This window comes from Dermochelys coriacea, chromosome 9 (assembly GCF_009764565.3).
Source record: "Dermochelys coriacea isolate rDerCor1 chromosome 9, rDerCor1.pri.v4, whole genome shotgun sequence".
NCBI classification, from domain to species: Eukaryota; Metazoa; Chordata; order Testudines; family Dermochelyidae; genus Dermochelys; species Dermochelys coriacea.
Window position 1 is genome coordinate 43,177,105 of NC_050076.1, and position 27,543 is coordinate 43,204,647.

Consider the following 27,543-nt stretch of genomic DNA (forward strand, 5'->3'; position numbering starts at 1 on the left):
TGCATGCAGTTGTGAGTAGAGCTGAGCAAAATTGGTTTGGAGTTTTTTTTGATTCTACAGTAGAACAGAAAAATGAAAAATCAAAAAATTTTTGTTTCAGGTTGGTCCCAAACCATTTTTTTTTGGTGACTTGTAATCTTTTTGTTGGTTTCAAAGAAATCTAGCTAAATTTCCAAACAAGTGTTTCAATATGAAAAGCTGAAACATTTTATTTTGAAAATGTCAACATAAAATGTTTTAACTTAAAACAAAAATCATTATTTTTTGGCTGGAACTATTTGCCAAATTCAACCTGAATTCACTAAGAGTTTGTTGACCTGAAACTGCATTTTTTGATGAATAGATGAGTTGTCTGAAAATGTTTGCCCCGTACCAGTTGTGAATGAGTCATTCTAGGAAGGGTTACTACCTCAGAGGCATTTTCAGGGCCATGGCTCTGTATTCCATCCAACCAAATTCCTGGGAACAAAAGGGGATGAGCTTTAGTGTACCTTTAGTGTTTTTTGTTTTGTATTTCTCGACTTCCGTGGGGCTTACTTCAGTTTGACCAGGTGAAAACCACCTTCCCCTATAGCAGCTTGCTAGGGGAACCCAGGTGCAGTGAGTTACTTTCAGCAGGCCATACTTCATTCCCATGAGCAACCCTGGGGCCCTAAATTATTTGAGTTCCACCTGCCTGAGAGACTCTCTCTATCTTTGTGGATATTGACAGGTTTCAGAGTAGCAGCCGTGTTAGTCTGTATTCGCAAAAAGAAAAGGAGTACCCGTGGCACCTTAGAGACTAACAAATTTATTAGAGCATAAGCTTTCGTGAGCTAAATGCATCCGATGAAGTGAGCTGTAGCTCACGAAAGCTTATGCTCTAATAAATTTGTTAGTCTCTAAGGTGCCACGGGTACTCCTTTTCTTTTTGTGGATATTGTGACACTAGCAGCCATTTGAGACCCATGAGCTAAGACCCCCTAATAAAACTTGAGGGGGCAGGTAGCACCCTGATCTCTGTGAGAGCTCCATGGTTCTGGAATTTGCTTCCCACCTTTGTTCACCAGAACCCAGGTTTGATTCCTTTAAATGCTGCAAAGTACTTTGGCTTTTCCTGCAGGTGAGGAGACTGTGAGATAAAAGAGGGCCCTGGTTGATTCTGTAAGGGAAGGCAAAATTGAAGTCATACTGGGATTGTGGGAAAGTCTGGATCTGAGGAGGCTTGTTTAAAGCTTTATTTAATGTAATAGACTAAATTCTATACTTTTAAATACATATAGGGTAAGGAGAGCTTGTGAGACTACTGTGAAAGTCTGTATAAATTTATAGTAAAAGGGAAAGGGTTAGCACTTTACTAGGTTGCTACTAAGTCACTAAAATGCCATTTTATAGCATCTGTGAAGATGTAACAAGCTGAGTTCCTGGAGTTCCCCCATTGTAAAGAATTTTACAACTGTATTGTTTAGCCCTGTAGGGCAGGGAGAGGATGTATGTGTGTGTGTAAGGGGACTGTTGCCCCCTTACTAACATTCAGTGGGGGTGTTTTGGTTGACTCGCTCCCAGTACTAAAAGGGGCAGGGTCTATGGGAAACCAGGACCTTTATACTGATAGACCCCACGAACAATGGGGAGAGGCCAATGCTCCAGGTCAGCTTGAATGACAGGGTGAGCAGGCTAATCAGAGAGTCAGGAGGCCAGGGAGGTCCCGTCCTCTGTGTGAGCTGGATTTGCCTGGGTCAGACAGAGTGGGGCTGAGCTAAGGAGAAAGCAGGGGCACAAGCTGAGCTGAGCTGGGGAGCAGAGCTGTGCCAGATCCAGAGAGAGCAGACCCTGTCCTGGGAGCAGAGCTGCAGCCCCAAAGCCAGAGGCACAGCCCAGAGAGAGCAGACTTGCCCTGGGAGCAGAGCTGCAGCAACCAGAGCCAGAGGGGCCAGAAAAGCAGCCCAGGAAGCAGGTCAGTGCTGGGAGCAGAGTCACTGAAGCAGCCTGCGGAGCAGACCTGTCCGGGGAGCAGAGCCGCAGCAACCAGAGCCAGAGGGGCCAAAGAAGCAGCCCAGGGAGCTGGAGGCAGAGCAGCAGCAGCAGTGCGGAGACAGAGTGGTGGAGCTGGGGCTGGAGCAGTCCGGAGCTGGGTGCGGTGAGCAGCTGGGCAGACCGAGGGGGACCCTGGGCAGCCGGCCAAGCAGAGGGAGACGCCTCAGCCAAGAGGCTCTGCAGGCCAGGCTTGGATCATAACCCCGACGGGGCAGGGGCGACACTGGGAAGAAGGGTTCTACCACTTAGAGCCTGAGAGTGTATGGCCACCACCAGAGCAAGTGTCCAACCCACAGCATCCCTGCAACATAGCCAGGGCCTGAGAAGAAGGCCTGGGACTTACAAGGAACAGACTGTGAACTGCCCTGACACTGTTTGTGATTTCCCTGCCACAGAGCGGGTTGATGTGTTTCCTTTCACCTTTCCCATTTTTCCTTATTCTTCTTAAAATTAATTGTTGATTAAATAACTTACATTTGCTTTAAATTGTATTTAAATTGCTTTAAATTGCCTAAATTGGTCAGTGGGTCAGAGAAGTGCCCAGTGCAGAGAGAATACCCCAGAGTGGGGACACCCTAGCCCCTGTCCTAGGTGACCACAGCAGGGTTGGGGGGTTGAGCCCCCCAGGAATCCTGGGCCCAGCCTTGTTGGGGTTACGAGTACTCTGCCAGACAGGAGAGTGGAAGGGGAGCTCTCAAGGGCAGGGAGGCCACTGGGTAAAGGAAGTGGGAGTGAGGACTCAGATCCTTTCGCTAGCCCACTTCACCGGGGTAGTGCAGAAGCCAGGAAAGTTCCCCACAATAGCGGGACTATTCCCCCGCTTACATGTGTGCACACACGTGGAATGGGGATGGTATAACGGAGTGCTGTCCTGACAAACCACAGGAAAAGTAAAATTATGCTACGATTTAAAATACCAAGCGCAGATCTCTGAGGTTGGTCCCCTCAGAGTTCTTTCTGACTAATGTTCATCTCAGGGGTGAGGAGACTCAAGGAGGTGGAGGGTACGGCTTCCAAAATGCACGGCTCTCAGGGATCCATTGGGAAAGACAGAGCTAACTGTGCAGTAGAGTTGCTTCTCCTTGGTATTGCTCATTCCCCGCCCCCGAACCATCTCTCCTTTAAGAGCTGGGCTGTCACTTGCTCCCCTCACCACATGGGAGTTGTTACTAGGAATAGCTCCTGTATGAGCATCCACTTGGCAGTGAGGAGAGCATGATACTGGTAACAGCTGCTCACTAGTGTGTTGAGTCCCCAGAATCATGGCGTGGGGGGTTCCATTCCAGAGACTACCCAGAGAAGAGAGGAACATTTTCAGACACTCAAATTTCTGTGGCTCTGTTGCTGTGGGCTATAAAGTCTGGCCACCTGGTCATGATGGAATTCCAGTGCAGGACATTTTGTTGGGTCATGCTTGTCATGCCACATTTGGCTAAGCCATTCTAATTGTCCCAGACATTTTTTCACACTACAGGATATAGACTGGGATTCATTATACCCAACTCCAGGCCTCTCACAAACCACTGGAGACATCACATCATGATGAACAGTCATGTTCTGATACATCCATGACCAAATTTCACAGACAAAATGTCTTGTGTTTCACTAGAAGATGGTCTAAGGCTAAGCCTGGCTCTCACCATGGGTAGACCGACAATATAAGAGAAATGTGGAGAGTGTACAGATGCAGGACTAGCCTATGCTCATATATTATCAGTGTTTATGGGATAGCTCAAAATGCAGAAACAAACTTTGATTTAGGTCCCAAAAGCAGCGTTGTTTCTATTAAGCCAAAAGACTAAAAATGAAATGACTATGAACATATACCTGGTATAATGAGAGATGTATGTATGTGTGCAGCTATACAGTGAACAAAAGCTATTTTTTAAATTTTAGCCTCCTTCCCCCAAATTAGGCATGATGGTTAAATGTTCAAAATCGGCCCCTTCGTTTGTGCACCAGTAGTTATTGTTTTACAAGTCCAGTCACTTGTGACTGCAGAGGATTTAGATGTCTCACTATTTGTCTTGTAGAAATGGTCAGGTTGGTGTGTGTCTATGTTCTATTCTTTGTAAGAATTTGCATATGCAAAATTGTAGGTGCAAAATATGGAGGATGAAAATTTTGGCTTTTAACTAGTTTGTTCATTTTATGTTTTTGGCCAAAGCAGAGCCCAGCAGGAGATAGAATCTTGTAGTGTCTTTCAGCCTCACCCGGTCCAGCCCATTAAAGTGGAGCTTGGACTGGTTGCACTGGCGATACCATCTGGTCATTTCTGGCCGGAAAGATGGTTGTTCCCATGTGAAGCCTTGAGAGTATGAAGTGAAAGAAAATACAGGGATCGTCAGGCCTCCCAGAGGGTTGAGTATGTGTGTGTTTTTGAGAAAAGACCATATAGTAGGAAGCATACAGGGTCATGGGTTCAGTGTGATACATGTATCTCCTGGGTACCTATTAAAGGATCTGATCTTGTTCCCTTTGAAGGGAATTGACTTCAGTGCAAGCTGGACTGGGCCCTCTCATCATTTTGATGGGATGTCCTCCCCACACTTATCCTAAAAGTGTTAAGGCAGGCCAGAGGGGCTGATTAGCCTATTAGGCAGCAAGTTGGGGGGAATTAAGCTTATGAAAGAAGTCTTAATTAGAAGAAGCTCACCTGTGCAAGAATAGGAGGGGCCTATAAAAGCTAGGAAGCTAACAAAAGAGGGGGCTGCTGGGAAAGGCTGCAGACATTCCCTGGGAGGAAGGAGCAGTTGAAGCTGGCAGACCCAGAGAAGGAAGGGAGAGCCAGAGGGCTAGGAAAGGGCTCAGGGACATGCAGCAAGGGTGGAAGAGGCCTTGGCTGTTGGTTAGAGGGTCCCTGAGCTGGAATCCGGAGTACAGGGTGGGCCCTGGTTCCCTAACCAGCCACTAGGGAAGTGGCACCGGTGGGGCAGTGAATGGGAAGACTGTCTGGGAGACAAGACTTTTTCCCTCGGAAGGAGAAACCACAATAATGACTTAGCTGGCGAGTCTGCAGATCCAGATAATGCAGCCAGGAGGATGTGCTATCCATGTGATGAGTGGATCAACCTGTCACAATCATACACATAGGATTGCTACCTGTTTGGGTTTGTCCTGCTGCACCAAAGCATTGCATGAATATGTGATGATACTGCCTTACAGCTACATGGGTCTGCACCAAACCCCAGCTCCGAACACCTGCAAGAACAGTTGCATAGGAAAGTCTGAATCCAGACCCAAACTTAGCAGCTGGTGCCTATCTTTAAGGTCCAGTTCACAAAAGCCCTCCTATTCAGGACAGCACATCAACACGTACTTGTATCTCATTTAAATCAGTGGGACATAAGCTCACGCCTAAAGTTAAGCACATCTTAGTACTGTCCTAAAATGAACCAAACTAAAACCTTGGCTCTGAAAACTCCCAAACTTTAGGAAAATTTGGATCCAAACTGTGGCTCAGTCTCATCTTGAAACACAAGATGCAGTGTAACCTCACTATTGCTGTAATGAAATTGCACCATGTTAGGGCACAACAAGCAGCATAAATCCACGACATACCATCAGAGCTCTGCAATGCACTCGGGATTCTTTATTAACCTAAGTCAGCTTGTGACTGTACTTTATCTGACAAGCTTAATCAGTATCTTACAGGATGTGGGATATATGTGTCAAAATAGGGTATCTCCTTCGAAATAGGAGGTAGATGGAAACATTGATACTGATGGCTTAGCGCCAGTGGAGCTGCACTGTTGCTTGCTGCTGCTGTAATATGGGCACTAATTTTTCTAGCATAGGTACGCCCTCTGTGTGATTTGGACAAGTCACTTAACCTCTCTGAGCCTTAGTTCCCCATATGTAAAATGGGGATAAGAGTAGGGTGATCAGATGTCCCCTGTTTAAAGGGACAGTCCTGTTTTTGGGGACTTTTTCTTATATAGGTGCCTATTACCCCCCACCCCCTGTCCTGTTTTTTCACAGTTACTATCTGGTCACCTTAGATAAGAGTACGCAATACACCTTGGGATCCTCAGCTGAAAGGGCTAGTTATATACAAAGTAGATGATTAATACTGTTGTTGTAATATATTAAGCTTTATAAAGTTAAATGATTTGAAATAAATGTAGAATCATTTTGCTACACACAAATAATATACACCTTTATGTGGGCAAACTATTGCAAATCATTTGCCTTCCTTTAAGGAACATCCCCTTTATTTCAAATGAGTATCCTGCAAGAGATTCTTCTAGCTCCAGTTCTCATTGGGTTTCAGTATGCCAAGTTTTCCACTTCTATTTCCTATTTTTTAAAAAAAAGTTTCTCTCTTCTGTTGCTAATCTTTTTCAGTTACAATAAGCTTAGGTGTTACTCATAACAGTAGTGGATATACAGTTTTATAAAATATAAAATACAGTTTTCAGATAAGTGTGATTTTTTTTTAAAATTGATGGTCTCAAATCCTATTATCAATATATTCATGACATTAGAATATTTAGTTTAAATAATATTTTTAGTTAAATATCCCCCTGTGATGTTGTGAACCCAAACTACTACATCAGAAAGTGAAACTGACTAGAAACAAAAGGGAAACTGACCAGCTTTGACCCTGATCCTGTATATGTATCTGCCACCATGGACACCTACACCACTTAGAGCCCCTGGGACTTGATACCAAGGGACTGCGGTAGTGGATCTTGATGCAGGATTGGGGCCTTATTCCAAACTCTCTGACGTGTACAAATATAAACAATAAGCTGTACAGATGCTTAATATTCTTTCACTTCTAATAACTTGGGGTGGCATTAGTAATAATAGTAAGGAATTTTCATTGCCTATGTGAATTTTATATTGATATTGTCTCTGCTGGATGAATGGATCTGCTCTAATTCCCATTCTACTCAGTCGGAGTCTTTCCATTGACTTCAGTAGGAGCTGGACTGGGCCATGTTATCTATATTCCTAGCCATTGGTGAGGTTACCTTTCATCTGGAAGGCTTGTTCCAGAATGGAGAAGCAATGACAAGTGATAAATTTAGGAAGAAATTTAGGCCACTGATAGATTTGTACAATTCAGTGTTTCTAAAGGAGTTGCTTCAGAAACCACAGTTTCAGCATTGTGCCTGCATTCTATAATGGACCCTCTTTTCATGTAAGCCAGTTGTTACTCCTGCCATCCCTGTGCTACCATTTCTAATGGCTTTTCAAGAGGGCTGGATAAAAGGGGAGAGCTTCACAGAGATGCTAAAACTCAAGGTGATGACTTTCACTCTTTCGACACATCATCAAACAGATCAGTCTGCATAATTAGTCCCCTGTTGGGGAGGGAGTGTCATTAATTAGTATGCACAGTGTTTGTTTAAGAGATCCCTTGCTCTTTTAACTGTAAAGAAGTTTTAACTGCCTTTGACTTGAAAAACTGTGACCAAATGTTGTCTACAAGTTGAGCAGATTCCTCCCAGACTTATTGGTAGGATTTACAGGGAATCTTACCTTCTGGTCTTTATATCCTGTCTGGAATTTGCTCACTAGTATAACCTAAAGAATTTGTCAAGGTTGATGGGCGCAACATCTGACCTTTTTACAATCTCATATGTTAACAAGATTAATTTAATTCTTCAGATTTGCGCATGTGTGCAGCGAGCTGCTTTTTCTGTACAACAAAAAGAACAACAAAAACTAACAGCCAAGCACCTAGGAACAACTTTACAAGAACAGATCATTGTGTATGCCCAATGGAGAGAAGAAAAGTAGACAGGGAAACTTCAGTGTTGAACTTTCAAATACTTATTTATACTTTTTTTTTTTAAACGTAGATACAAAGCACCAGACAATATATTTTTGTTAATAAACAGAAGCCACTATCTACTTGGCTCTTTATAAAACACTGTCTCTTCAAGTGAACATATTATAGCCTAGTTTTAACAGGTAATACAGAGAACGCTGATTAAATGTATATTAATATTAAAAATTTGAAAACCAAGCTTTTAGAATGAATGTTGCATTTCCAGAAGGCTAGAGCTAAATTCTCCTTTCTGTTACTTCCACTGCACTGAAGTAATGGGTGTAGCCTGTCCTCTTTCCTTCAAGGACATGATCTCAGTAGCTTAAGTGAGATCTGAAAGAAATGTCGGCAGAAACCAAAATGCAAAAGACAGTATTTCCTCAGTTCTGTTTTTATTAATTAGATGTTAATTATTTTAATAACATAAGAAAGTTATATAATTAATATACACTAAAAGCCCAAAAGAGGTTCTATACAATAACTTATATGTATTTAAATAAATACAAAATAATAGCAGCCTTCTATAATGCAGGCTACGTTTAGGTTTACTTCGGCTTGAAGTACCCTGGTCTTTAGTACACCTACCGGAACAGATTTGCTCCACAGGTGTTTTAAAGAGGCATATCTATAAGATACATATAGAAGTGTCTAAGATTAGAAGGGAAAATATAAAATACATTTTACCATGGTCTCCACATATCTAATGATCCCATACTAGGGTTATTGTGAGAAAAATTTGGCCGTAGGATCTGTCTGGAAGGTGACACATCAGGCTGACTAAAGAGAGAGAGTGGCTGTGGTTGAAATGAATTTTTCAAAGCTTGTTTTTCCTCCACAGGATAGAACTGGTCCTGAGATGGACTTGACCCTGAGGTATTCCCCTTATTGCAGATAGGGGATTTCTGCACTGTGTGGGCCTGGTGAGCTGGAGGCGAGGACCTTAAGGCTGCTTTGCAGGTCTCCTCGCTGGATCTGGGTAAGGATTTCAGGAGATGATTTAATAATCGTGCCCCAAGAGTCTTGTCCATCCATTCACAGGTCAGGAGTAGGTTGTGAACCTCATGCATACACTGAATATATCCAGTGCTGTACCTCTGCTGAGCTTCGAGACCCAATTTGGAATCTGCTGCATTAGAACAGGAGACAATTCAAGTCATTTAAGTGCACAGGGCTAGCAGTACGTTATGTTTGACTAAACAAGCATTCAACAAGTTCATAATATGTTGCCTCTTCTGGAAAATTCCTATAGAACTTAACTGAGAATGATAGCCTTGGTCACTACATAACAGCTAGGGCTTGAAACTATCCTGTGTGGTTCCATAACAGGGTTAGCATTCTAGTCTGGATTCTATAGGATAGTTTAAAAATTCTACAGAAAGAATATAACTCTCTCTTGAATTCTATAGGTTTTAAATTAAATTGCTGTAAAGCCCCTATTGATTTAATCCCTAATCAGTTCTTTAGGGCTTTTCCATAAGGATCATTGTGGTTGGAAAAATAAAATCAAGCAATAAAAAGTTGGTCACAACTTCATTCCAAAAAGGAGGGTACCACAATTCTGATTTCAGTGCTGTTATAAATTGTGGCGCAAGGCTAAAACGAAAGAAAATATCATTGTTGGAAAAAAAAAAAACTTAACCCATCTACTGACAGGTTTCAGAGTAGCAGCCGTGTTAGTCTGTATTCGCAAAAAGAAAAGGAGTACTTGTGGCACCTTAGAGACTAACAAATTTATTTGAGCATAAGCTTTCGTGAGCTGTCACGGAAGCTTATGCTCAAATAAATTTGTTAGTCTCTAAGGTGTCACAAGTACTCCTTTTCTTTTTGCGAACCCATCTACTGAAAGGCATTGGCTTCAGATTCCCCTCTAGTGGCAAACAGTAGAAACTAGAAGATATGCCAGTGATAAACGTAGGTGTCATCAGATCATCATTACTTGATTAAAAATGCAGCCCCCATCCAGGGTTGGAAATAAATTCCACATCTGAAAGATGCAGTGAATGAAGGAAAAATGCAAAAATAAGAAACTCACCCATGATCTTGTTGTTTTGGACATTCTGGAGATGCTTTACTGTCATTTCAAGGATATCTGCTTTTTCAAGTTTAGATTGCTATTTAAAAAAAAAAAGTAAGTCAGTAAAGAAGAAGTGTTTTGTATGATCCTGGGCTTGTTTTTTTAGAAAATAAAGGGGGTTGGGGGGGAAGACATGAAAAACTCAACACTTACGTCCAAACAAAATGCACCAACGACAGCTTCCTTCAGTTGCTCCAAGCAGTTGTTAATCCTTTCCCTTCGCTTTCGCTCAATCAGAGGCTTTCTTAACTGAAAGGAAGATATTAAAAAAGAAAATGGGATTTACGAGGTGGAGTGTCAAGATTTTATCACAATAAAATCTGCTCCCACTGCACTCACTAGCAGAACTCCCATTGGGGACAGTGTCGGGGTCAGATTGGGCCCCTCATTTTTAATCCTTAAGAGTCATATTCTATATGTGGCATCAGAGTAGGAGAGACACTGTATGCTCTATAATCTCATTACCACTCTTCCAGTTTAACGCTTTCTTACACATATTAAGCTTGAGTCTGCTCTCCTTAAACTGGTGTACATTAGAAGTAATTCAACTGATGTCAGCAGAGATATACCAGTGTAAAGTGAGTGGAAAATGCACTCCAGGGTGTTAAAAACACCCTGTAAACTTCTTTATAATGAAAGGAATTATTTTTGGTCTATCATTTTTGCAGTTGTGAAGCACAATCTACAGTGAGTGTTGTCTAAATAATAGTCCACACGCTTATGTGCAGTATCCATACACCACACGTGTCAGGGTAGGTGTAAATCTGTATATAAAATGACCTACCTTCCTTTCCTCTTTGGTGTTGGAAAGTTTCTGCACATTGCTGGCCATAGCTGTGGCAGTCATTATAATCCAGCTTGTCTGCCCCTAAATGCTGGGAAGCAAGGGGGAAAGAAAGCACTTGGGTAGCTGGCTGTTCCTTTTTCAGAAGGGTTCTTTGCTTCTCTTGCCTCTCCTCTGTAAGGCTGCCTGTATTTATAGCCCAGAATTAACATGTGAATAAGGGCATTCCTTGGCTGGACTTCTTTTCCCACATGAGGGGTCGAGACCAGAGGCTTGTGGCCATCAATCAAGGCTGACAGGTCACTGCTTCTTTTCAATGGCCAACTTGCCCCCCCAAACAGCGACAGATGTCCTGCCTACAAAAGCTTTGCTTTGCAGAAAGCTTTTGTTAAGAAGAAGAGACTCAAAATGGGAGCATTGAGCAGATCACATGGCTCCTTGCTCAATTTACACAGATTCCCAGGGAGCAACAATAGGCTGTAACCAGTTGAGTTACACCTGGGAGAATTTCTTCTAAATTTCTGGGCTTTTTAATCAATTTTATTATCATATTGAACTGATTCCACTTTCTACTTGCAAGATATGAACCCCTCCTACTTTATATCCAAACGGAGACTTTGAAACACAAAACAGTCTCCACTGTTAGAAATAATAATGCATCCAGTGGTTATTTTATGTCTCTCACAAATATCCTAACAAGGCATCATTACCTTAAAGTCCACAGACAATTGACTGTTATGGAAACTATGCATTTACATATATGAAAATCCCTCATGGAGTAGTCCTGCATTATGTAATATGGGTGAAACCAATATCGTTCAATAGAAGTGTAATCCAGCTGTATAAAAGTACTCTAAAAAGTTTATAGAACAGAAAATAACCCTTTCTATTTTTTAATCATCCTAGAATTTAATATTTCAACTATCTATAGACCTTTGTTGCTTTTCTACAGAACAGTTTGGGTTTCATGCCTATTAAATTCCACAGGATTTTTCCATAAGGGTATCTTAATTGACTACACTATTGAAAGTGTTTTTTCATCCTCTGAAATACTAATGCAAAAGCATATGGCTGTTTAAGGAACACTTAGACATATCTCCGCACTATGTGTTTATATTTTACCTTTATACTTTTTTTGAAGGAAAATCTCAGGGGGTTTTCATGAACAAGCTCTTCTTTTCTGATTGTTTTGCTAATAAGCAGGATTTGCTAGTATCCTGTCGAGTCTGATAGATTATCTCTTTTAAAGAGGTGTTGAATGTATCACTTTATTTTAGCAGACAGGAAAGTCTTGGGTAGCTTCAGAAGAACTAAAAGCCTCTCCCCCTTCCACTGTAAGGTCTTCCCATACCTCCCCAACCACACATCTACAAAATGATGACACTGAGCACCAGTCTCCCCCAAGGGTGGGGGTCCACAGACCTGTGAGAACAAAATACACGCTTCTTCTCTCTCTCATAAACAATACATGTGTGTATGATTTTATATATGTACATATACATACTATACAGTATGTCTAGATACTCTCTTTACAGCTCTGCTCTTTGTGCATGTGCTTGTATTGGAGCTGTATCTACATAAGTGTTGTGCTACCCGTGGAGGCTCTCAGTTTATCAAAATACAGCGAGGCTGTCAGATTATTTCTTGATGAAAGGAGTGCCCTGCTTAATAAAGGACTGTGGTGACATCACTCTGTGGGAAAGTGGAACATTGTTATGCATTTTCTCTGATATACAAGAGAGGGTGTGGGTTGAGATGGGCACCAGGATGCATTTTTTTAATACCAAATAAGGGTGACCACCTAATTCTGCAAGGGTAGCAGTGAAAGGTGGATTATACCAGGTAATCCCATCAATAGAAAATGAAAGGATATTACACTGCCCCCTGATGAGATACTCCTGTTAGGTCCTCAGTACTGCTATCCCCAAGTATTCAAAATCATGACCCAGGTCTCCCAAACCATGAGCATGTCTCTCTGATTTGAGGGCTTTCAGGGCACACATTTTCAAGCTTTTCTCCATGGTCAGGAGAACTAAAAACTTACCTAACCAAAAAAAAAAAAAAAAAAGCTGAGATTCTGACATAACTACATAACTCCAGGAGCTGGGGCTTTAAGAAAAACAACATATGTCATGAGACTTGCAATTAGGGTGACCAGATGTCCTGATTTTATAGGGACAGCCCTGATTTTTGGGTCTTTTTCTTATATAGGCTCCTATTATTCCCCCATCCTGATTTTTCACACTTGCTGTTTGGTCACCCTACTTGAAATGAAACTGTAAGAGCTGGCAGCACTGGAGTCTGGTGGATGGATAGCCACTATAAGGTTCATTCTTGACCATCAGTTACAGTTTTTCAATATGATTAAGTCCCAGAAGGTCATGTACCCTCCTGCAACAAAGTGTATGTCTCCTAGGAAAGCCTGGCCCAGTGTCTGGGGAAGAGAAGGAATCTGCCCTGCCCCTCTTCCCCTCCCATCCTGCTCCTGTGTTAGATGGGGAGGCATTGCAGAGCTGCTCAGGGTGTGGAAGTGGGGAACTCGTGTAAATGAAGTTGAAGGACATCAAGCTGCACAGCTCCTATTCCAACCCCCTCACCCATACAGGGAGTGGGAGTTAACATTGACCTCACCCTGTACTGCCTTACCTGATTCTAGCAGGGAGAGCAGAAGGGACTGGACTCTCCTGATATTTTTATTAAAGATATAACCAACTGCATCAGATTGGGAGAATGAGGAGGGCTGCTGCCTCTCCCCTGTCCTCAACCTGACTGCCTTTGGAGGGGTTCTCTGCAATCCAGTAGGTCTCTTGTCATCTTTCCCTGGATGACCTCTTTATTTGGTGATTTAAATGAGCTCCATTGATCTTTGGCCATGTGGTCCCTGTAAGTCTTTTCCCTGGCTGACCATCAGACTCGTTCCTTGCTCCATCCCTTTCCCAGTGTTGTCCTCCAGTGCTGGATCCAAACCCCCAGAACGTGGGGGTGTTTCCACTCCAGACCTGTTTCTGGCTCTTGCAACTTGAGTGCCTTTCTAATCATAAAACACTTCCAGTTGCTGATAGTGCATCAACATCCTTCCCCCGTCACTTTCATGCCGTTGCCAGTGCAGAAGCACAGGGCTCTTGTACAAATAGCCCTGGCCTCCATGCATCTCCTGCAATCTGTCATATTTGAGGAGGGGCCCTATGGCACAACAAGGGGGAAACTAGAAGAGGATCTCCCCAGAGATTTCCTGTGGGAATCCAGGCTCAGTGAAGAGGATCAGGAGTGAGGGTTAGGGTTGCCTCATGTGGAACATTAACAGGAGAGTGAAAAGCTGTAGGACGTCTGTCCCCTGTTCCCCTCCAATGTCCCACACCCACTGTGATTGCACCTGTGCTTTCAGTGCTGTCACTCTGAATCTACTAGTTTCTGTGGCCTTTAATTACATCCCCAGGACCAACCTTCCCAAGGAAGCGATTAAGGGGGCCATTTATTTTCAAAATCAAAACCTGATACTGTCACAGCAGGGTTGCAGAGTACTCGGGACAGTGACAAAACAGATCTGAGAGAGGTGGAGTTCTGCCTCTTCTCCCTTTTCACCCCTGCCCCTTGCTGCCCTCTTTTCCATGGAATGGGTCATCATACCCAATACTGTGAACCCCTGGCATTCAAACCTCTGGGGTCAGACTCCACAAAATCCTGAGATTGGTCTAACAATGATCTGTCTCTTTGTTTTTTCACCTGTCTCTTGATATTGGAGCCTTTAGGGGGAAGTCTCCCCCTTCTGATCTATGTGGGATCATTTCAGGCTCAGAGCTAGATCTCAAATGCACACACAGAAATGCAGGCCTCCCTGCTGGCTGCTTGGAGGGGATTCCCTCACCTTCTCCTGTCCCCTGGAGAGCTGTCATTGTATCCAGCTCCATCCCCCTCCCTCTTAGCACTGTCTCATCCCACTGCCTGTCCTGCACAAGTTTTTGTGCCCCTTATAACCTCAGTCTCCTGTGCCCCATCAGCTCCCTGTATTTTCCCTCCCATTCCTGAGGGGTCAGAGCATGGAGTTGTGTTGACTAGGTGCATTATGGACTCATCAGACTCCTTGTACAATGTCATTGCCTGACATATTATGCCAAATTTTGACCTCGAATAATGGCTGATGTGAAATGCACTCGTTTTACATGATGGGAGTGAAATGGATGTAAGAAATGTTTACTATTCCTTATAGCAATAAGTCTGGAACAACCATTTTAAAGTTACACAAAACCCCTAAACATTTTGATTAATGAAATAGGAGGAAAATGGGGTGGGGGAGGCATTTCAGGCATCCTAAAGAAAGTTCCTTGGATATGGGACATCCTATGAAAAACTGGGACTGTCCCAGAAAAATATAATCTCTTAACCTTTAATGGTGGCCATAATTTTTGCAGCTGCAGCCACAGCGGGGCATGAGAATATGAATATTTGCACATTCAGATATAGCTTCTTACCTACATGTTTCTGTATATTGCTATCATCACTAGCTATATTTCAATATATCTCTTCCTTCAATTTGAAAATCTTTCCAACAGTGGTACCAGCCAGGAAGGCAAAGTCTTGCAAACTGATATACTCCTTCTTTGCAAGCAGGAAAGAGATGCTTGTAAAAGGACAGTTAGATTATGATAGGCAACACATGTAATCAGTGGTGCTATCCAAAGGTAAAACATGCTTAATCATGTGCTCATACCCAAGTTTGGGTCAGAGACTAATGTGGAATTTTCAACAACACTTAGCACTGGCCTGACTCTGCTCCTGTTGAAGTCTATGTGAGTTTTACCAGGCTGCTTTTAGATCCAAAGGATGGGTTTTGAATATGGAAATGGATTAGCCCACACATACTGCAGATGCAGTAAATGAGGTCCATGGGAAAGGTCACCCTAAATGTTATCTGACCATTTGGGGCCATATCTGTTCCTCTTGTAACTCCTATGATGTATGTTTTTCTGTTGGAGTGAGTTTGACCCATTGTTTTGTGCAGTGTGCTTTGAAGAGTGAGATCTAATATTTTAATCTCATATACCACAGCCTTTGCAAATGACTTATGTTTTTGGTAGGAGCATTTCAAAATTGGTTTGTAAGACAGCATTCAAAATGTCAATAAGGGTAGCTTTAGCTGTAAACAGTTCTTTGGCATTTCTCATTCAGGGATCAAGTCTTTATTTTAGAATCAAAGAACTGTGATGGCTAAAAAGTAACCCTTCATTCAGGGACATCTGTGCCTGCAATTGTCTGGGAAATATGCAGGCAAATGCAAATGTTGCTATAGTATTAAAGGAAGTATTTTGCAATTTGCTTTTTTACTTTTACATTGCACGCTGCCAGATCTGACTGAAAAGGTAGATTCTCCAGACTAGGCAAAGCCTGTCTTTCCACCTCGCTTTCCCAAAAAGCAAGGGGCAGCTCAGCTTTGACTGCTCTTTTTTTGCTATTTATCTTCATTTCACACTCTTTCACAAGAAAACAACTTTTAACATCTGTTCCTGCACTTTTTAAGACAGAAAGAAAGGGTCTTGAAAATGGAAAAAGTGTGGCAGATGTTGGCAGGTTCCCTCCAAGGCAGATGTCTTGCTCTGAAAAAAGTTTTTTTAAGAATTCATGGCCACAGCCCCTCTTTGACTTAGGACACGCGACTGCCTACCGAATGAAGGGACGTGGGAAAACTCTATAGAACAAAAGAGCTTATTCAAACAAACCTAATAGCCATGAACAATCTAATAAGCAGCAGAGAAATGGACAGCAAGTCTATAATGGCACAAGGGAAGGTTTTTAACCCTTTCTGCTTTCCTGGGATAAAACAAGGGCCTGATCCAAAGCTCGTTGAAATCAGTGGAAAGACTCCCACTGACTTCTATGGGCTATGGATCAGGTACTAACTCAGAAATGAATTCCAGCGACAGCTCCCTTGCATTATGTGAGATGTTGTAATGTGTAGCCAAATGAGAGAATCATGGCTCAGTAAGGTGTTCTTTCTTTCTCTTCCATTTCAGGTATCATTCAGCTACCATATATGACTCTCTGCTGGTCCATGTTCTGAGTCATCACCAGTTATGGAGAACTTGGTGCTGAACAAGAAGTTGTCTTCTAGAAGACATTTCACAGAGTGGTTTAGTTTGCGATTAGAACTGTAGATACACAGACACGAGCAGGGACAGGACTCAGGAAAGAGTGTGTTTCCCTTTATGGTACACTGATGTTTGAGAGGCTGTAAGTGTAAATTAAATACCTTGTGATCACTGTGTTCAATAGGCTGCCTGGGCCACCCACCTATCAGATTGCAAGGTGGGCTGGACGAGTCCAAGCCATGAGGAAATCCAAGCATTTTTGTTGCTTCCATAGATCATTGGATGTGCGATAATCAATGGTGTCAGTGTCCAGATGGAGAAGCCTGGTGGTTATACTTAAGCAATAGTCTTAGTTTCCTATGAGAACAACAGCTAGTTCAAAAGAGGTCACTGTGGAGGGCTTGCTTTTCATAGTGTGGTGTTCGAGATGAAGCTATTGGTGATGAAGAACTTCTATTTCTCCAGAATAGTTCTATTTGAATGTTGTATTGGCTGTTTAGGTAAGCTTTTCTCTATTTAGCTGGGTTGTATGACTTACCCAAGATGATATGGTGAGTGGTTGGTTTGGTGTGGATTCAAACCCTTCTCATTCACAGCCCTTTGCTGTAATCTCTGGAGCATAGTACACCCCAGTGGCAATATTTATTTTAAGGAAAGCACTGTGCAAGACTGCAGCATGGGAGTGTGTAGTCACAGAGTACTGTATTTCTGCTACTCGATAGAGACGATATTCCACATCTGATACAGACATGACGCTTTGCTTGTCAGAGTAATCACAGACACTATACAATTCTGTACATGTCTGATCCATGTCAACCCATGTTCAACCACTCCTTCTATGTTCCCCAGAATCTGTTTGCAGAATCTCAGGGTGTTTCAGCTGGAATCAGTTCTGTGGTGCATGGGATGCTCCTGGCACGGACCACTTGTTGATACCTGAGCAAAGTAATATCAGTGGAAGTCTGAAGACAGGAACTGGGCAGGTGGGTAATTTTCCCCCAAAGATCTGCTGGTGACTTTTGGTAGCGGGCGGCGGGGGGGAGGGAAACAGTTGTCAAACAGTATGAGACCCAGTGATCTCATTATAGCATTTCTAAAGTGATAGGAATGGAGTTTCTTTGCATTTGACAATCGCAAAGGGACATGATCCAGAGATCTGAGCAGCCCAGTTGGAAACAGGAAGGTGTGAGTTATAATTCTGGCTCTGACACAAGACTCTCACTATGGCCTTGGACAAATCACATAGGCCAACGTTTTCAGTCTCCAGTTCTGAAGCAAGGTACCTAAACAAAGAGGCCTTATTTCCACAGGTACTAAGTGTTTTCCACTTGCCTGAAAAATCAGGCTGCTTCTTTTGGTATTTAAATATGAATTTAGGAGACTAACTTTAGACAAGTTTGAAAACATTGGCCTTAATTTCGCATTCTCTGTATTCCCATCTGTAAAATGAGGATAATTAACAGGAGAGATATAAGGGATCATGTTTAAGTGCTAAGTATTATTAAAACATACCAATGTACATCTGTTTCAGAAGTACTTGATCCAGTTCCCTCTTATTTCTGAGCATGAATGAAATTCTCAAACATATCCAGCTATTAAGGGCTTACAGTTAGACTCAATTACTTTCTCTGTGCACTCCTTTTCTCTTTCTGTATCTGAAGTTACACTTGTGCCCATCTCAGTATAGCAACTACTGTATTCAAAGAGGGATTTGCATAGATAACATTGATAAATTATGTTGTATTAATTAGAGCAGGCATTGATTACTGAGAAGTTTCATTTAGTACAGACTTCTTCCATGGGAATAGATCTTACAATCTTAGTATCATCATGCTTAACTGATTAGTTGCCCAAACATACTAACAGACTGAACTCGGACTGGTGTCATGGTGTGTTACGTTTTATTTAACCCTCTTGGGAGGAGACAAGAGAGGTTCAAAACTAGGCTGTTTTAGCAGGTATCTCACTGTTCCAACATGCATCCATAACCTAACTTGAACTGCCCATGCCTTGCTACAAAGCAGTGAAGGGTTAAACCCTGGGAAGCTGATGGGGACTGAGGCAGGTGGCAGGCTGTCTTTGCACAAGGCTTATTCTGTTTGAATGCATGAAATCTGTCAGGGTAGTAAACACACCAGTAAATCAAAATTCTTAACAGAGCCCTAGCACTGTACTTCCAAGTGGATCCTCGGGGAATGTGTTTGCACAAAGTGAAAGGGCTTCTGTGCAGCACTAAGCAGATTTAAAGGGTGATCAAGCAGGCAGAGCAGGAGGATCTGAGCTATAGGGGTATGATAACATCTGGACAAACAAGAACACTAGGCCCCCTCAAAGCAAAATCATGTGAGAAGAGAAGTAATAAGAGGGTCTTTCCTAAGCTATGAGCTTTTAGAGAGGAGGGAAAGTGTGGTTTGAGCAACTGGAAGTTTGAAGACTTCTCCCTACTTCTTCTTGTCAGGGTGTCTCTCCACTGGAGGAAAAAAGGGTGTGCTTTGACCTTGTGGTAGCTAACACATGCTAACCAACACAAAGTAAAAGCCTAATGAAGAGAAGGCCTTAACTTGCACTGGTGCTGGGCACAGCTCAGGAGCCAAGAGGAGACTGCTTGTTCCTCCTGCTGCGGGCAGGGTTAGTATCTACAAGTTAGATATTACTCAATAAGAGAGACTGTCAAAGAAATCATAAAAATGTACACTGTAAATTAGAGCTGGTCCAAATTTTCTAGTTTAAAATGAATAAGTAAATTGGTTAAGTAAAAATAGCTTTTTAGGGGAAACAAAAAATTCACAGAACAAATAATTTTAATGACTTTCAATGGAAAACTAATTTTAATAATAAACCTTTTCTACTTTCTGTTAAAAAACAAAAAACAAACAAACAAAAACAAACCACAGAACCCAAATGTTGTTGGTTGTTATTACTCTTTTACCAAATACCTGCGAATGTTTTGGGTTTGGATTTTTGTTGTGGAACATATGAAAAAAAAGTGGGAAATTTAGATGAAAATGGGAAGAAAATTCCCTGCAAAAAATACTTGGTATTTTACCCCAGCTTTGTGGATCACACACTCAGAACACAGTGCCCATTCCAGCTGCACAAAGGTGCCGTAAGAAGACAGCTGAGAATTCCCCTGATGTAGAGGAAGCCCAGAGTGATGTAAAGCCAGTGTTTTGTCAAAGCATGCCCTTCATCTGAATCAGAGTGGTAGCCGTGTTAGTCTTTATCCACAAAAACAATGAGGAGTCCTGTGGCACCTTAAAGACTAACAGATTTATTTGGGCATAAGCTTTCGTGGGTAAAGAACCCACTTCTGAAGAAGTTTTTTACCCACGAAAGCTTATTCCCAAATAAATCTGTTCGTCTTTAAGCTGCCCCCAGACTCCTCATTGTCTTCATCAGAATGTGTCCTTGTGCAACTGCCTATATGCAAACTCCCTATCAGAACACGCCATTGTCTGCATGTGGGCATTGGAAAAGTGATGCTGCCCTTGCCCTCTCCTGTCCTTTTCCCACAGTTTTGGGGTGTGTGTGTATGTTTCATTTTGCCAAGTGCACTGAGAGGGGAGATATGTTAACAGCCAGATTCACTCTTTGCTCACCTGGGATTCTGCAACAGAATAGAGTTTTGATAGATGGGGCTGAAACCCCCGCCCCCGGCCAAAAATAATCCACCCCTTTCTGTTTGCCCCTGCGTGGGGGAGGGCATAAGCTCCAGACCATTCCAAGACAACCTTGAGGCTGCTCTGAGTTTCACTTAATTGAGTCTAGGGGCAAAAGATGGCATAAAGCCTCCTTTGCCCCCCACCCCAGTTCTGAGAGCTGCTTTGGTGCACTCAAGGGTCTGCACCACAGGTTTGTTTATGAATCTACTTGCGATTCACAATACCCACTAGAGGCTTGTGGAAAAAGCCAGCAGTAGCTGGTATGCACTACCTACTCTGCACTAACTCCTTGTGTGGACACTCCTACTGTGCACTGAAAGTGCCTTTGTATGAATTAGCTTAATGCACTTTGGAAGTATATTTATCTAAACTGGCTGAGGGCACTCTCAATGCACGGTAAGTGTCCAAACAGGGAGTTAGGGCGGAGTAGTTACATTCACACACTAACCTCCCTGTGTAGACAAGACCTAAAATACTGTTCGGAGATGTATCTCTCTTCGAACAAACTCTGACCTGTTATGTATATAATATGTGAGTGCTGACAAAATTATTAAAAATGTTTATCTTAGAGAGAACATAAGAGCTGCCAGACTGGGTCAGACCATGGTCTGTCTAGCCCTGTCTGTGGCCTGTACCAAAGTTTCAGGAGGAGGTAATAAAACAGCACAATTATGGAAGGGTCCACCAGCCCATCTTCTACTCCCAGCTTCAGGTAGCAAGAGGTTTAGAGTAGCCCCGAGCATAAGGTTGCATCCCTGATCATCTTGTCTAATAGTCATTGATGGACCAATCCTCCATGAACTTATCTTTTTGAACCCAGTTATAGTTTTGACCTTTGTAACATCTTCTGGCAAGGAATTCCACAGATTAGTTGTGTGTTGTGTCAAAAAGTACTTCCTTTTGTTTGTATTGAATCTGCTGCTCCTAATTTCATTGGGTGACCACAGGGTTTTTGTACTGTGGAAAAGGGCAAATAACACTTCTCTATTCACTTTCACATACCATTCATGATTTTATAGACCTCTATTATATCCCCCTCTAGCCATCTCTTTTCTAAACTAAACAGCTTTAATTTTTTTAGTTTCTCCTCTTATGATGATTTTTTTTACCGCTGCTGTGCATTGAGCAGAAGTTTTCATAGAACTATCCATGGTGACTCTAAAATCACTTTCTTGAGTGGTAACAGCTAAATTAGACCCAATCATTGTATATACATAGTTGAAGTTATTTTTTCCGACGTGCATTACTTTGCACTTATCAATGTTGAATTTCATCTGCCATTTTGTTGCCCAGTCACGCACTTTTGCAAAATCCCTCAATAACTCTTTGCAGTCTGCTTTGGACTTAACTATCTTTAATAACTTTGTATCATCTGCACATTTTGTCACTATACTGTTCACCCTCTTTTTCAGATCATTTTTGAATGTGTTGAGCAGCATTGGTCCTAGGACAGATCTTTGGGGGACCCTGCTATTCACCTCTCCCCATTGTGTAAACTGACCATTGATACCTACCTTTCCCCCCTATTTTTCAGTCAGTTACTGATTTGTGAGAGGACCTTCCCTCTTATCCCATGATAGCTTACTTTGCTTAAGAGTCTTGAGTGTGGGACCTTGTCAAAGGCTTTCTGAAAAGCCAAGTACACTATATCCACTGTATCACTCTTGTCCACATGCTTGTAGACCCCTCGAAGAAGTGAATGTATATAAATAGTATGGTCAATAAAGATGAACTGGATTATTTATCACTGTGAAATTAGGGTGAACAAGAAAGATACTACATGTGTATCTTTGGCTGTAGGGAAAATGTATGGGTCAAATCATACCCTTCCATGATCATACCTGTGGGCAGGGACCCTGGAAGGTTTTCCTCATGGAGTTTCCTCCAACCTCCTCTGCTGAGTGTTGGGGTTTGGCCCTCTTCTGTACCCTCCAGACATAGCAGTGTGTGAAGCCTCCAAGCTCCACAGATCCTCTGACTTCAGTGGGTGTTGGATCAGGCATCTCAAATTCAAATGAGCTGGGTAGCTTTATCCCATTCACCGTTTGTCCAGATTCTGAAAATAGGAGGCAGTGTGTTAGAGTTCAAGACGGCTGCCAGTTTCTATGTGATAGAGCCTCAGGAAAGGGACAGAGCCTGAGATTGGCGGCACAGGATGGGGGGGGGAGGGATAGCTCAGTGGTTTGAGCATTAGCTTGCTAAACCCAGGGTTGTGAGTTCAATCCCTGAGGGGGCCATTTGGGGCAAAAATTGGGGATTGGTCCTGCTTTGAGCAGGGGGTTGGACTAGATGATCTCCTGAGGTCCCTTCCAACCCTGATATTCTATGATTCTATGAAAGGGCATCATGCTGTCCCTCATTTCCGTGAGCAGGAAATTCAGCCACAAACAGCCTAAGAAAAAAGGACCAAAGCAAACCCTTCTGGGTTTTTTGTATTTGTATTTCATCCAGCCTTTGTTCTGATGCATTTGGGCCACTCCCTGTGCTTTGCTTCTCTTCTAGGCCTCACAAACCTATGTGAGTAATTCATTCCAGAGTTACACTGGAGGGAAAGCTTACTCCCAATACTTGACATATGCAGAGCGTGCCCTCTTGTGGGTTTACATTGATACTACGTATCTGTAGAGGAATGCTACAATCATCTCTGCTGATTTCCTCTAGTGGAGGAAATTGCCTTGTAAAATGGCACTGGGCTGCCTCATCTGTAAACTGTATCCCTTGCATACGATAGACTATGTTCTCCATACTAGGCTGTTGTCATTCACATTATCATTAAAGAAAACAAGAAAACAGATACAGAATTGCAGGTTATGACTATTATAGCTAGAGTTTCAGGAGTGCTGGCACTTTCTCAGAGAGACAGTATTAAAAGTGCAACAGCAAACTGTCCTGATTCGAAGGTGTGACAATCAGGGTGCAGACATCTCCAGGGGAGAATAAGTCATCTGAACCCCAAATAAGCAGTTGAATCCACTGATTGTGTATATGTCAAGTAAGATCTTTTATGAAAGCATGTAACGTTCTGAACTTGATGGTCATGAGGAGATATGTGTATAGGTTATGGTTAACAATGCATGCTTGTGTATATGTGTAGAACATTGTAATTGTAACTAGGGTGTAATTACAGCATCACCTACCAGCAGCATAGGGAAACAATCAAGCAGGGAGTGGCACCTCGCAAGACAGTTGTTCACATGAAACTAACTCCAAACACCTAGCATCTCCCATTGCTGTAGTTACTCCTCCTCCCCAAGAGGTGGTAGCTAGGTTGACAGAAGAATTCTTCTGTTGACCTACCACTGTTTACACTGTGGGTTAGGTCGGCTTAACTATGTCCAGGGAAAGACAATGGTGGACAATTAAATACGGTTAATGGAAAGACATTGAAATTGAAAAGAAAACCCAGGTATTGGAAAACTAAGGGAGAAGGGCATTTCCCCACTTTTTGTAATCATGAATTATCATAGTCTAAGGCCTGGTCTATATTACATGGTTAGGGCGATGTAAGCTGCCTTGTGTTGACCTATCTGCAGAAGTGTCTTCACTTAAATTTGGCTCTCGCTGATGTAACTACCTCTCTACACCGACTTAATAACACCACTTCCCCGGGTGGTGTCGAGCCAAGGTCGATGTAATTAGGTTGATACAGTGTCAATGTAGACACTGCATTGCTTACATCGACTCGTACTGGCTTTCAGGAGCTGTCCCACAGTGCCACACACTGACAGTACAATCAACACGAGCTCCTTGTGAGCATGCGCACGGCCAACACAAGGAGCCAAATGTGCATGCACACAAGCAATTTAATAACTGCACTGGCTGAGTGCTAACATAAGTTAGGCAGATCTAATTTTGTGGTGGTGAGATGGCCACTCAAAATGCTACAGAGGCACTGCTACAGCTGCACCACTGGAGCTCTTCAGTGTAGACACTTACTGCAGTAATGGGAGAGCTTCTCCCATTGGCATAGGTACTCCAGCTCCTCAAGAGGTGGTAGCTAGGTTGACAGAAGAATTCTTCTGTTGACCTACTGCTATCTACAGGTTGGCTTAACTATGTCTCTCAAGCATGTAGATTTTTCACACCCCTGAGAGAGCTAGCTATGCCAATGGAACTTTTCAGTGTAGACCAGCCTGGAGAGAGAGAGAGAAAAAAAATACTGCAAAGCCTGTTAAAAGGGCATGGGTTTGAAGTGAAAGCTATCCAGAAATGGAAAGCCAGCATCTAAGAGGGGTGCTGTCTCTGCAGCACTGGATCTCTTCTATGACAGGAGGCATACTGGGAAACTGTTCAGAGCCAGTAGTTAATTTGTATTAGAAAAGGGAATTTAGCTAATATAGAAGTATAGAGCCAGAGGTTGCGCCTTTATATTTATTTTCTGTGTAACTTGTTTTTTCTTACTATTTCACCTCTGAATCTGTGATTTTTCTATTAAATAAACTTCTTACTTTTACCCTTAGCAGGTCTTTTTTGTGCAAACTGAATGCTAAGGCATGAAATGACTAACACCTAGCAAGGGGCATAAAAGGCTATAAGAAGAGGTTCTATAACTATGTTAGGAGCAAGAGAAAGATGAAGGAAAGTGTAGGTTCTCTACTTAGCAGGGAGGGGAGTTAATAAAAGTTGACATGAAGAAGGCTGAGGTGTTCAATGCGTATTTTGCTTCAGTTTTCCCTAAAAACATAAATTGTGACCACATACTTAACATAATTAATATTAACAACAAGGGAAAGAAACACAAGCCAAAATAGGGAAAGAACAAGTTAAAGGATAATTAGATAGAATAAGTTAGATGTGTCTTCAGGAGGCAGGCCCCAATGAAAGGCACCCTAGTACCGAGGAATGAGTTGATACAATCTCTGAACTGCTCGTGATTATCTTTGAGAACTCTGGAGGAGGGGTCTGGTCACAGTGGACTGGAGAAGGGCAAAAATATTACGTATCTTTTAAAAAGGAAATAAAGAGGATCCAAGGAATTATAGACCAGTCAGCTTAACTTTCATACCTGGAAACATACTGGAACAAATTATTAATCAATTTGTACGCACCTAGAAATTAATAGGGGTATAAGGAATAGCCAACATGAATTTGTCAAGAACAAAGCATGCCAAGCCAATATCATTTCCTTCTTTGACAGGGTTACTGACCTAGTGGATGGGGTAAGTAGTAGATGTGATAGATCTTTATTTTAGTAAGGCTTTCGACACAGCCCTACTGGGTGGGGAGGGGCAAGGAGGATGTATCTAGTGTTTTCTTGCAGGGGTCTGTCCTCGGTCCAGTACTAGTAATTATTTTCATTAATGACTTAGATAATGGCATGGAGAGTATGCATATAAAGTTTGTGGGTGACACCAAACTGGGAGGAGTTGCAAGGACTTAGAAGGACAGGACTGGAATTCAAACCAATCTTGACAAATGGGAAAATTGGTCTGAGATCAACAAGATGAAATTCAATAAAGACTACACGTAAGAATAAACAAATCTAATGAACAAATACAAAATGGGGAATAACTGGCCAGAGATTAGTACTGCTGAAGAGGATCTGGGGGTTATGGTAGATCATAAATTGAATGCGAGTCAACAATGGGAAGCAGTTGGTAAAAAGGCTAATATCATTCTGGGGTATATCAACAGGAGTGTGCTATATAAAACACAGGAGGTAATTGCCCTGCTCTACGGCACTAGTGAAGCCACAGCTGGAGTACTGTGTCCAGTTCTGGGCGCCACACTTTAAGAAAGATGTGGACAAATTGGAGAGTTCATAAAGAGCAACAAAAATGATGAAAAGTTTAGCTAACTTGACCTATGAGGACCTGATAAGCTTTCAAATATGTTAAGGGCTGTTATAAAGAGGATGGTGATCAGTTGTTCCTCAGGTCCAGTAAAGGTAGGACAAGAAGTAATTGGCTTAATCTACAGCAAGGGAGATTTAGGTTAGATATTAGGAAAAACTTCCTAGCTATTAGCTGTGCAACATGCTTCTAAAGGAGGTTGTTGAATCCCTGTCACTGGAGCTTTTTAAGAATAGGCTCGATAATCACCTACCAGGAATGGTCTAAGTATACTTGGTGAAAATAATTAGATTTGTAGTCTGTTGTTAACAAAAACATTATGATTAACAATGTTTATAATGGTGGTACCTGCAGCCATCTTGAGAATGGGGCCCCATTGTGCTGGCCACTGTAAAAACACAGAATAAAAGACAGTCTCGCCCTACCCCTGATAACTTATAGACAAGACAAACAAAGGGTAGGAGAAAGAGAACATATTAGCAGAGTGATGGTTTGCAAATATCATGCTAGGACCACAATTTTCATTTGTTTTATTTAAATCCTTTGGGTGTTCTTGAAGGAACTATGTAATTGGAAAGACTGAGGAAGGGAGAGGGCAGGAAAGAGCTGCACCGGTTACAATTAACATAATTGATGCCTACAGTAGAAGATCTATATCTTAAAAAGAGCTGTAGAGCATGTTCCACTTCTAAAATATGTGGTATTACATAGGAAACCAGGCAGCCCAGTGGTTTACACAGAGGGTGAGTCACTTGCTACCTATGCCACTATATTTGTTAATTGCAAAATGGCATTTTGTAACTTCATTTTTAAATAGTCTTTTTTCCAAAATGGAGAGGTACATGTACAGTATTTTAGCTAGTATTCCACATCTGTAGGTATGTCAGTATAGGAGGCAGGTACCGAGGTCCTAGTTTTCAAATATGTGGACCTAATTTAGGACACCCATATCTGCAGTTGGGTGTTCAAATGGTCACTTACGTATCCAAATACCGTGTCAGGTGCCCATGAGCTGATCAGAGCATCCAAATGCAGAACTGGGTGTCTTATTAGCATCCAAGTTTAAAAATGTGGCTTCCCTTTGTCACAGTTCAGGGCTGCTGCACCTGTAGTTCCCGCTCCAGGATCCACCAAGTGTACCACCTCTAGGCTTCTGGTTCCTCAGCTGTCATCTTGCTGGGTGTTGACTCCAACATTCTTTCCCTCCTGACCTGGGGTTTTTCCCAGGCTGCACAGCTTCCTACCTACAGCCTCAGAGATGGCTAATGGTGTAATTGTCACAGTAAAGCTACCACACAGCTCTTTCTAAGCAAGCACATTTATTCTTAAGGTAAAAGCGTTACAGAGAAA

General features: G+C 42.3%; 2 protein-coding genes across 2 annotated transcripts in view; one reads left to right on the forward strand and one right to left on the reverse strand.

The window, feature by feature from the left end:
* Positions 1–8,478: 8,478 nt before the first annotated feature.
* Positions 8,479–10,814, reverse strand: LOC119861757 (transcription cofactor HES-6-like). Its single transcript, XM_038417271.2, has 4 exons — positions 10,657–10,814; positions 10,026–10,121; positions 9,831–9,909; positions 8,479–8,924 (listed from the first exon to the last, which is right to left on the reverse strand). The coding sequence occupies exons 1-4, from the start codon at positions 10,717–10,719 to the stop codon at positions 8,479–8,481; spliced, it is 684 nt and encodes a 227-aa protein (XP_038273199.1). The 5' UTR covers positions 10,720–10,814.
* The window catches only part of CAB39 (calcium binding protein 39), a 72,324-nt gene continuing 53,444 nt past the window's right edge, over positions 8,664–27,543 (forward strand). The window contains exon 1 of the mRNA XM_043492647.1: positions 8,664–8,774. The gene's annotated coding sequence lies outside the window, so the exon portion shown is untranslated. The remainder of the gene's footprint in view (positions 8,775–27,543) is intronic.